At 42.3% G+C, this 12,224-nt stretch overlaps 1 protein-coding gene across 3 annotated transcripts in view; it reads right to left on the reverse strand.

Moving 5' to 3' along the window:
* Nucleotides 1–12,224, reverse strand: part of LOC142489265 (amine oxidase [flavin-containing]-like) — a 160,449-nt gene that overhangs the window by 37,926 nt on the left and 110,299 nt on the right. For all 3 annotated transcript variants that reach the window (XM_075589732.1, XM_075589731.1, XM_075589733.1), the window contains one exon: nucleotides 12,017–12,108. In XM_075589732.1, coding sequence (XP_075445847.1) covers nucleotides 12,017–12,108 — 92 coding nt within the window. The remainder of the gene's footprint in view (nucleotides 1–12,016; nucleotides 12,109–12,224) is intronic.

Consider the following 12,224-nt stretch of genomic DNA (forward strand, 5'->3'; position numbering starts at 1 on the left):
ATGTGTAGAAAACAGTGTGTGTGTGTGTGTCTAAGTAAGTGAGGGTGTGTGTAAGTGAAGGTGTGTATATATAATTGTGTGTGTGTTTGTAGAAGAGAGTGTGTGTGTGTGTGCATGCGTATGTGTGTGTAGAAGAGTGTGTGTGTGTGTAGAAGAGAGAGTGTGCGTGTGTGTGTGTAGAAGAGCGAGTGTGCGTGTACAGTATGTGTAGAAAAGAGAGTGTACATGTATGTGTAGAAAAGAGAGTGTGTGTGTGTGTCTAAGTAAGTGAGGGTGTGTGTGAGTGTGTGTGTGTAGAAGAGCGCGCGCGTGTGTGTGTGTGTGTGTGTGTGTGTGTGTGTGTGTGTGTGTGTGTGTGTGTGTGTGTGTGTGTGTGTGTGTGTGTGTGTGTGTGTGTGTGTGTGTGTGTGTGTGTGTGTGTGTGTGTGTGTAGAAGAGAGGGTGTGTGTGTAGAAGAGAGGGTGTGTGTGTAGAAGAGAGGGTGTGTGTGCGCGTGTGTGTGTTTGTAGGAGAGAGTGTGCGCGCGTGTGTGATGAAGAGTGTGCGTGTGTGTAGAAGAGAGGGTGTGTGTAGAAGAGAGAGTCTGTGTGTGTAGAAGAGAGAGAGTGTGTGTGTGTGTTGTGTGTGTGTGTGTGTAGAAGAGTGTGTGCGCGTGTGTGTAGAAAAGAGTGTGCGTGTGTAGAAAAGAGTGTGCGTGTGAGCGTATGAGGGGGGTAGAAGAGTGTGCGTGCGTGTGTGCGTGTGTGCGTGTGTGTGTGTGTGTGTGTGTGTGTGTGTGGAAGAGAGTGTGCATGTGTGTGTAGAAGAGAGTGTGCATGTGTGTGTAGAAGAGAGTGTGCATGTGTGTGTAGAAGAAAGGGTGTGTGTGTGTGTATAGAGAGAGGGAGCAGGGGGAGAAGGAGCGTAAGAAGGAGAGAGTGTGAGGGGAAGAGGGAATATAAGGGGGAGAGGGGGTAGGGAGAGGGGTAGCATAAGGAGGAGAGGGGGTTAGGGAGCATAAGGGGGGACGGTGCATAAGGGGGAGAGAGGGGGAGAAGGAGCTTATGGGGGAGAGTGTGAGGGGAAGAGAAAGCGTAACAGGGAGAGGGTGAGAGGGAGCGTAAGGGGGAGAGGGTGAGGGAGCATAAGGGGGAGACTGAGGGGGAGAGGGAGTGTGAGGGGGAGAGGTGAGGGGTAAAGATCGTAAGGGGGGAGAAAAGAGACAGGAAAAGAAACGAGAAATGGGGGAGCAAGAGGGTTGGGGTTCCCCAGAATTTCACAATCTAATTCTGGGGTTCCTTTAACCAAAACAAGGTTAAAAACCACTGGTCTAAACCAATAGTGTAATAATTACTCACTGCAAAAAATCATTTACTCAAATCGATACAATTTTGTAAGATAATTTTGTTATGCTTGTCCTGTTTAAGCCACTCTGTTACTATGGTCAAACATACTGCATTATGTTTTCACTGCAAGTAGAATGCACTTGCTTCTCTAAAAACTGTTTACATTTCAAAGCACCGCACATGTAAACTGACGATACTTTACATATTGTAATTTATGATTTTGAAATTGGAATATCTTAATATTCTTTAAATTTTCCACCAAACGTGCTATATACTAAGTAGCAAACATGCAGTTTGTCATCTTGTTATACAAAAAAACTTTAGTTGTTTTGCAAAGAAGTTATGAAAAAGCTTAGAAATATAAACACTATAAAATAAACCAGACAAAAAGCTCCTAGCTACAACTAATTATGTAAACATAATTTTAAATGATTAAGACAGTCAAATAAACATCAGTTGCTGGAGGGAGCCAAATACTGATGATGCAAAAATGTGTTTATAGTCCTATAGATTCACATTAGTATAATCATATGAATTTAGATATGAATAATTTATGATACTTACAGTACTATACATGCCTATATTTCAATAGGTCTATACAAGTCAATTAAACAGTTGTTATTCATACTGTATTTCTGTTGGTACTCAATAAATAAATACATAAATAAATACAGCTCAACCCCGTTATAGCGCGATCCGCTATAACGCGGATCGCTAATAACGTGGTTTGAGCATGGACCCCGAATTAAAAATAAAATAAAAAATTTACATTTTTTTTGCACACTGCACACTGCACACTGCACACTGCACAGGCCACTGCACACTGCACACTGCACACTGCACACTGCACACTGCACAGCCCAGTACACTGCACAGCCCACTACACTGCACAGCCCACTACACTGCACACTGCACAGCCCACTACACTGCACACTGCACAGCCCACTACACACACTACCAGCACTCACTGCACACTGCACAGCCCACTACACTGCACAGCCCACTACACACACTACCAGCACTCACTGCACACTCTCACAGCACATAGCACACTCTCTCAGCACACAGCACACTCTCACAGCACACAGCACACTCTCACAGCACACTACACTCACAGCACACTGCACTCACAGCACACTGCACTCACAGCACACTGCACTCACAGCACACTGCACTCACACTCACAGCACTCACAGTACACTGCACTCACAGCACACCACACTCACACCCCCCTCCCACTCCCCCTCCCTACCTTGGGTGTCAGCTGCTGAGATCGGAGCGGAGCTGTCATCGGGAGGAGGAGGGGGGGTGTCGGTAGGAGGGGGGTGGTGTGGATGCCAGTAGGGGGGTGAGTGAGGAGCAGGCTGGGACTCGGAGGGCCGCGTGGGCTAGGCCCAAAACTGGTTGTGCCGTGTAGGAGTGGTGTGTCAGAGACACACAGACTGAGGGCGGGAGCGGAGGGTCTCTGGATGCCGGGCGATGGGCCGGTAGGTGTGGGGGCCTCGGGGGGGGGGGAGAAGAGGTGGATGCCGGTGGAGGAGGTGGATGCCGGTGGAGGGGGATGGATGCCGGTGGTGGGGGGGAGGTAAGGAGCAGGCTACGGCTGGACTCGGAGGGCCGCTGTTGGTGGGCCTGGTGGCTGCTGGGGGACGTGTAGGGCTTCCGGCCACCTCCTCCCGATCGGGCGCGCAGCGGCCTTATTTAAAAAAATTAGCGCGACCCCGGTTCTAGCGCGGTCGGATCGGGTGGCCCCCGAGGACCGCGCTATAACGGGTTTGAGCTGTATATATATATATATATATATGCAAATATAACTGTATTCTCATCTGCATGTCTTAGGCAGGTCTGCAACCCCGCCTTTCCCCATTATCACCCAGCATACAGCACTTCCACTGCAGCAAGGGATTCTGGGAAATGACATGCAAATGAGCACACAGTATCACTTTTTGCCTCAATAACCATTTTTAACATGGTTCCCTATAGGCTTAAGCTTGCTGCATGGTCACAGCTTTAAGCACAGCCAGGGTTAAGGTGCATACCCAGAAAACCACCCACAGACAGCTGTTTCGACCTTGATGGGTCTCATCAGTGTGGGGTTGATTTTACTGGGAATGCAAGAGAGGCTATGGGATAGGCTAAACCATAATACTGAGTTAAGTTATGGTGAGTAAAAAAAGTGACAAAAACCCTCCACAGGAAAGCAAATATGCAAATATAACTGTATGCTCATCTGCATGTCTTAGGCAGGTCTGCAACCCCGCCTTTCCCCATTATCACCCAGCATACAGCACTTCCACTGCAGCAAGGGATTCTGGGAAATGACATGCAAATGAGCACACAGTGTCACTTTTTGCCTCAATAACCATTTTTAACATGGTTCCCTATAGGCTTAAGCTTGCTGCATGGTCACAGCTTTGAGCACAGCCAGGGTTAAGGTGCATACCCAGAAATGTGGGTGGTTTTCTGGGTATGCACCTTAACCCTGGCTGTGCACAAAGCTGTGACCATGCAGCAAGCTTAAGCCTATAGGGAACCATGTTAAAAATGGTTATTGAGGCAAAAAGTGACACTGTGTGCTCATTTGCATGTCATTTCCCAGAATCCCTTGCTGCAGTGGAAGTGCTGTATGCTGGGTGATAATGGGGAAAGGCGGGGTTGCAGACCTGCCTAAGACATGCAGATGAGCATACAGTTATATTTGCATATTTGCTTTCCTGTGGAGGGTTTTTGTCACTTTTTTTACTCACCATAACTTAACTCAGTATTATGGTTTAGCCTATCCCATAGCCTCTCTTGCATTCCCAGTAAAATCAACCCCACACTGATGAGACCCATCAAGGTCGAAACAGCTGTCTGTGGGTGGTTTTCTGGGTATGCACCTTAACCCTGGCTGTGCTCAAAGCTGTGACCATGCAGCAAGCTTAAGCCTATAGGGAACCATGTTAAAAATGGTTATTGAGGCAAAAAGTGACACTGTGTGCTCATTTGCATGTCATTTCCCAGAATCCCTTGCTGCAGTGGAAGTGCTGTATGCTGGGTGATAATGGGGAAAGGCGGGGTTGCAGACCTGCCTAAGACATGCAGATGAGCATACAGCTATATTTGCATATTTGCTTTCCTGTGGAGGGTTTTTGTCACTTTTTTTACTCACCATAACTTAACTCAGTATTATGGTTTAGCCTATCCCATAGCCTCTCTTGCATTCCCAGTAAAATCAACCCCACACTGATGAGACCCATCAAGGTCGAAACAGCTGTCTGTGGGTGGTTTTCTGGGTATGCACCTTAACCCTGGCTGTGCTCAAAGCTGTGACCATGCAGCAAGCTTAAGCCTATAGGGAACCATGTTAAAAATGGTTATTGAGGCAAAAAGTGACACTGTGTGCTCATTTGCATGTCATTTCCCAGAATCCCTTGCTGCAGTGGAAGTGCTGTATGCTGGGTGATAATGGGGAAAGGCGGGGTTGCAGACCTGCCTAAGACATGCAGATGAGCATACAGTTATATTTGCATATTTGCTTTCCTGTGGAGGGTTTTTGTCACTTTTTTTACTCACCATAACTTAACTCAGTATTATGGTTTAGCCTATCCCATAGCCTCTCTTGCATTCCCAGTAAAATCAACCCCACACTGATGAGACCCATCAAGGTCGAAACAGCTGTCTGTGGGTGGTTTTCTGGGTATGCACCTTAACCCTGGCTGTGCTCAAAGCTGTGACCATGCAGCAAGCTTAAGCCTATAGGGAACCATGTTAAAAATGGTTATTGAGGCAAAAAGTGACACTGTGTGCTTATTTGCATGTCATTTCCCAGAATCCCTTGCTGCAGTGGAAGTGCTGTATGCTGGGTGATAATGGGGAAAGGCGGGGTTGCAGACCTGCCTAAGACATGCAGATGAGCATACAGTTATATTTGCATATTTGCTTTCCTGTGGAGGGTTTTTGTCACTTTTTTTACTCACCATAACTTAACTCAGTATATATATATATATATATATATATATATATATATATGTATGTATGTATGTATGTATGTATGTATGTATGTATGTATGTATGTATGTATGTATGTATGTATGTATGTATGTATGTATGTATGTATGTATGTATGTATGTATGTATGTATGTATGTATGTATGTATGTATGTATGTATGTATGTATGTATGTATGTATGTATGTATGTATGTATATATGTATATATATATATATATATCACAATGCGCTGCTATATTTCTAATATATTACAAAAGTAAGCTTAGATTGATTTATATACAGATGTAGCTAACCTTTAACGTCTCCGGCACTGGGGCCAGCTGTGGTCTCGCGACCGCGGCATGACCCAGTGCCAGAGGATTAACTCTGCGGGAGGTCCCTTCCAAAAGCATGGACTCCTCACAGTGCGGCCAACACTGTATCAGGAGCAGTTGCTTTTTCCCTTTACAGCTGCGGCTCTGGAGACAGAAAGGGGCCTATGCACTAAGCATTCATAAGAGCATGTTGTATCACCTGGAAGAGCATATTGCATACTTTCTAGGGGTATGGAAGGTGGGAAGGCCGATCTATATGGATAGAGTGGAATACATATCAGAAAGACATCCCATGAGAGTGTTTTCGGTAATGGCAATTAAAGACAAAAAAAACCCAGCGCACAACGCTCATAGTGAAGTATATGCAAATACAAAAATATATTGTAAGGGTAAATAATCTGCGTAAATCAAGTCAAACAATACAAGCATTCCATGTAGCAAGACATGGGTTACCAAGCGCCGGAACTGGACTGGGACACAGTCGTCGTCTCAACACTCTCAGATGGTACCCTTGGATGGTCCTTGGATGGCATAGTTCTCCTACAGGTAGGTGGCCTCTCACGTAGTGGCACCAGCAGTCCTTCTTGGAGCAGATGTCCCGTCAAATTGCTTCTCTCCAGGGCAGCGTTGGTCTTACGGTGTGGTAATGCTGTTTGTTCAGTGCTCGTGGTTTTAAGCCAAAAAGCAACCCCTCCTCCTATCTCCAAACTATTTCACAGTATAATTGTAGTGAAACAGGGGGTATTACAATTACATGAACAGATGGATATGTCAAATTCCGGGAATCATTAATGTGTGCACCACCTGAGCTCAGAGTCTACACTGGCAGTATGCTGCAAGTTAGTGATATCATTACAGAAGCGCCACTTAGTGACGATTGAAAGTAGGAAAACACTATACCCCACTAAACAAACACAACGTGCTAGAGCTTCAGAGGTAACACAACAATAAGAGCAAAACTTAGCTTAGAGAATCAGTGATTGATGATCATACGCGTTTCGTAGCGTAACGCTACTTCATCGGTGAATAGCACTTTATTATACAGGAAATTAAATACCCATTGGTCTTCAATGATTGGCTAGGCATGAAAATCACGCCCAGCCAATCCCAGTCGAACGTGTGACATTTCTTTATACACGTAATCATAAAAAAAATGACCAAACAGCACAAGAAAGAAATGCTGCAATAAAAAACAACCCGGTAAGATCAAGATCACAAAGGCTATTAATTTAGCTCTTTAACTAAAGAAAGCAAACCGATATAATTAAAAAACATATATGAATAAAAGTTATATATTCAACTTATAAAGGATCTGATTGAAAACAAAGCAAAAAAAAGTCCAGCATGAGCAATGAATTTGGAATAGACACATCGTATAAATCTCTGATTTACATAAAGGAGAATTCTTTAATATAATGACCAAACGTCAATATCTTCGTTCAGTCCTTTTGGGACAAGAGTGTCTAATTTGTGAATCCAGAATGTCTCCTGGGCTGAGAGATCTTTAATTCTATCAACGCCCCTTCTACTATGGGGTCACACTTAATACCTTTAAAAGGTCAAGAATGAAGGATCTTTGTTGTGGTGCACTGCATAGTGACGAGACAAACTATGCTTATCAAAGCCATTCCAAATATTTCTAATGTGTTCTTGTATACGGATTTTTCAAAAACGTTTAGTGCGGCTTACATATTGAGAGCCACAGGGGCACTCAACAAGGTACACTACATGAGCAGTGTTACAATTTAAAAAAATCTCCAATGTCAAAAACTACACCACTTGTTTTTGACTTGTCTTTTTTTTCTGGATGAGAGAATTTTTAAATTGAACATTTGCCACATACAAATTTTCCTAGATGTTTCTTATTGAGCCAAGTGGTATCGAATCTGAGTCCTTCCCTATGTTACTGGGAGCTAATGTGTTTTTAAGGTGCTTAGCCTTTCTGTAAATAAACGTAGGAACCTGTACAATGTATTCACCCAATATGGGGTCATTACACAGAATTCCCCAATGTTTTTTTAAATATTCCCTCAATCTTATTTACAGAGTTATAATTTGTGATGAAGGCCACATCTACTTTTTTATTTGAGGCATCCTGTTTCTTATCCACTTTAGGTTTGAGCATACAGCTTCTATCCATTTTTCTTACTTTGTCTAGATCTTTATTCAGTTTTTTTAAGACAATACCATCTTTCAATAAATCTTGAAAATAAAAAGTTAACCTGTATTTCAAAATCAATGTCCTTGCTGCAATTTCTTTTTATTCTCATAAACTGCCCTCCTAGTATGTTATCAATCAAGGTATGCTTATGGTTGCTGGAGGCCAGTAACATGTTGTTAGCATCAATTTCTTTAAAGAAGGTCTTAGTATTAACAGTTCCTTCCTTAGTTGCTGTCAATTTTAAGTCCAAAAAGTCAACCACTTCTGTGTCTCCGTGACGTGTAAGAAAAACATTTATTTGTGCTGTTTGTGTCATTTTTTTTAATGATTATGTGTATAAAGAAATGTGTCACACATCATTTGTTCCACCTTTTTATGGTAATCATGCTCAAAGCTGTTGATTACCTCTTGTTCGACTGGGATTGGCTGAACGTGATTTTCATGCCTAGCCAATCATTGAAGACCAATGGGTATTTAATTTCCTGTATAATGCAGTACAAAATATTCCCTGATGAAGTAGCGTTACACTAGGAAACGCGTAGGATTATCAATCACAGATTCTCTAAGCTAAGTTTTGTTCTTATTGTTGTGTTACCCCTGAAGCTCTAGCACTGTGTGTTGTTTAGTGGGCTATAGTGTTTTCATGCTTTCGATCGTCACTACTGTAAGTGGCGCTTCTGTAGTTATATCACTAACTTGCAGCATACTGTCAGTGTACACTCTGAGCTCAGGCGGTGCACACACTAATGATTCCCGGAATTTGACTTATCCATCTGTTCATGTGGCCCTAATGGTAATACCCCGTTTCACTACCCACGGGTCACGATTATACTGTGAAACCGTTTGGGGATAGGAGAAGGGGTTGCTTTTTGGCTTAAAACCACGGACACCAAACGTAAGAGAAGTACACCATCCAAGGACCATCCGAGGGTACCATATGAGGGTGTTGAGACCATGACTGTGTCCCCTTCCTGTTCCGGCACTTGGCAACTCATGTCTTGCTACATGGAATGCTTGACTTGATGTACACAGATTATTTACCCTTACAATATATTTTTATATTTTAATATACTTGACAATGAGCGTTGTGCGCTGTTTTTCTTGTCTTTAATATCCTGTAGTGTAATGGGTGCTGAGCCACCCCTATGTTAACAGCTGCAGATGCTTCACATATCACTCATACAAGGTTATGTATGCTTTTCACTAATTATGCTGTTGGTGTGATAGAATTACACTTCAATTAGTGTGGGGTAATTGGATAATTATCTAACTTTATTTCACTGAATTTATTTTAGTAGCACACTTTTATTTTTTGTTCTTGTTTTCTGTAATGGTGCCTGATATTAATGGTACCCTAGCCAGTAAGTCTGATCAACAGCATTACTATTAGAAAGTAAATTGGTCCTTCATGTTGGGAGGGACCAGGGTCATTACTGTAAGACAGTTATTTGATTGTTATTTCATATGGATGCTGTAATATCAACTATGTCGTATTGTTACAGGTCATCAGTTAAAGGATGGTACAGCAAATTGGCTCCAAGTGGGGACCATTGGATTCCACCGGAGAGAGAATGTTGCCATGCCTGGTTTGTCAATCGTCTGCCCTCCCTGTCATGTAAGCACTGGTAACAGTGCAGGCAGTGACAGGACAAATTAGGGGTTTTCCCCAAAGAGGCAGCTCCCTTGAGTGACAGGGGAGGAGGTGGGACAAAGCCTGGGTTCAGCCCAATCATGGGTTCAGACCTTGTACCTTCCTCCCACTGTACTTAAGGAGTTGCACCACCCAAATTTAGCAGTGTTTCTACTGGTGAGAGAGAAAGGTATCACACAGGATTGCTTGTGCATTGGCATCCCCTGATACTCTTCCCCTCAGTTAGGAGTGAGTGATTAACTTTCCCCTGTCCCTGCTAGAGTGATAGGGAAGAGCAAGGACTACTTCGGGTGCCCTTGGCCCGGAGTGGAAGTCCAGGGACCATCCCGAAGTTGAAGACCTGCAGTGAACTGTATTGGGCAGTAGCCTGTGATACTGTGTGAGCAGAGGACCAATAAACCTGTTCTAGTTATATCTATACCTCCTGCCTAGTGTGGGATTTTACTGGGTGGGCAGAGGAATACGTTCTTCTGTTGGAGATTGCCTCAATACATCTGCAGCCTACAGTAGATAGAGGTGCTGTGTACCCTGGAATAGACAACGGTAATGTACCCCAGAAACCTGTCCTGTTCTCCCCAACAACATTGGCGGAAACTCAGATCAACTGTGAGCCAAAATGTATGCACCACACACCTTGTAATGTCCAAATCTCCCAGAGGGTAGAGGAAGCTGTGTTACATCTGTATGCGGCCCAACACCCCACAGCCAAGTTATTCTTAATAAAATAACAGTGGTTTATGCTAGTGTTGCACTAAAGGTCACTGAATTTATATGGTTTTAGGAATATAATAATAACAGCTGATAAAGGGTTTTTACTGTTCAGGGTAAGGATTATAAAATATATAGGTTAATGTTAGAGATGTGCAATATTTTCACTGAAGTTGGTGAACCAACAGAAAAATTGCCATTTTTTAATTGGAAAACATTTTTTTTTTAAATGTTTGCCCCAATTATTATTTTTTTGGCAAGCTTTAAAAGACAATTGACACATGACCTTAAATTCAGTTCACATCATCCTTAATTCTAAAGTCACATATTTACATAGTAGATGAGGTTGAAAAAAAAGATATATGTCCATTGAGTTCAACCTACTATATGTCAAATTTAGACGACAGATAACTTATCCTATATTTGTATTTCCAGAGGAAGGCAAAGAACCCCCCCCCCCCCCCCAAAAAAAACAGTGAAACATTATCCAATTGAACTTATTCTAGGGAACAGGCCAGAAGAAGGGGCTAAGAGCCCCGAAACGTTGCCCCCCTTATTCCCCTGTTTTTTCCTTTCCCTTTCCCCCCTTCCCTTTTTTTCCTTGTCCCCTTAATAGTGTCTCCTGTGTTGATTACATTTTACACATCCCCTTTTTTATATGTTTTATTTGTTGTGAGATGCTTAGTTCTTTGAGTTAAGTGACTGGTTGTTGCATTTTTGGCATCTCTTGTGATAAATTACTTACAACATTTTCTATATATTTAATGTGTATGTTTGCTCTATGGAATTTCTACTATAAAATATTACATTTTTCTGACAAACATTGTTGCTAACGTATCTTTATTTGAGTGCTGGGAACTCCCCCCATGTTATGTATTATCCAATGATGTCTCATAAGAGAAAAAATAGATTCCAATCATGGTTATTTGGTATATCCCTGTATATCTTTCCTTTCTCAGAAGATATCCAACTTTTTTTTTTAAAGCTACTGCACCGACACACTTTATTCGAGCAAATACCCGGTATGTACCTGGCAGATACCTGGAATGCGCCACTCCTAACCTCTGACAAGCCCCGTTGCATTTGCCTTCCCAGCCTGGGTTCATGCCTGGCTGATGGGCGGCTGATCTGTTAAATGATAATGATTAGGATTTAATAGGCTGCAATGCTTCGCGTGTCTACCAGATGGCATAAATTCATGAATTGTAATGCAGTTTATATATATATACTGTGCAGTATTGCAGCCAGCGGGAATAAAATGCTTCAATCCCTGCTTGGAAAATAACTCAATGTACTCGGGCAGAAAACAGTCACAAACCTCAATACACCCGGGTATACCCGAATTCGTGGGACTAGCCAAGCTCGAATAAAGTGTGTCGCCAGTGTATCTATTAGACACCTCTTTTCTAATGTAAAGAAATCTAATTTAGCTAGCCTCTCATCATGTTAGATTTTCCATCCCCTTTATTAATTTGGTGGCACTTCTCTACACAAAATTGGTGAAATGTTTAACAATTTGGCTATTCGCAAAATGTATTGACTGGAAGCAATTTACAAAATGTTAAACAATTCTATTTTTGTTTCATCTACTCAGCTAATTGAAATACATTTATGTAGGATGTCAGTAAAAATGTGGAACATTATACCTTTTTACTTACAGCACCTAAAAATCAGTTAGTAAACCTGATAAATATAATGATAGGAAGACAGAGTAACTGCAATTCAATATGGAAATAGGAGATGCACTGTATAGTGGCTCTCTGCCACATTTAAAAATCTACATTACATGGTTTACATACTGAGTCTAATTTAGAAATGGCCAATCTGGCAATGAAATGTTTACTTCTAAGTGATAATTCTTCTTACTTTGTCCAGCAAAGTTTGTCAATGATCTCCTTCATGGTTACTTTGTCCCATTCCTCTGCATGTGGTGCCATCCATGGAGCTTCGTTAGGAATCTATGATAAATATGATATATTGCAGATTTTACATAATTCTTTGGCTTTCAAATGTTCTTTTCAGTAAATCAAGGTAATGGTATGAAATCATTAGCATTCTACATAGGAGAACTACA

This window comes from Ascaphus truei, chromosome 3, assembly GCF_040206685.1.
Source record: "Ascaphus truei isolate aAscTru1 chromosome 3, aAscTru1.hap1, whole genome shotgun sequence".
Classification (NCBI taxonomy): domain Eukaryota; kingdom Metazoa; phylum Chordata; class Amphibia; order Anura; family Ascaphidae; genus Ascaphus; species Ascaphus truei.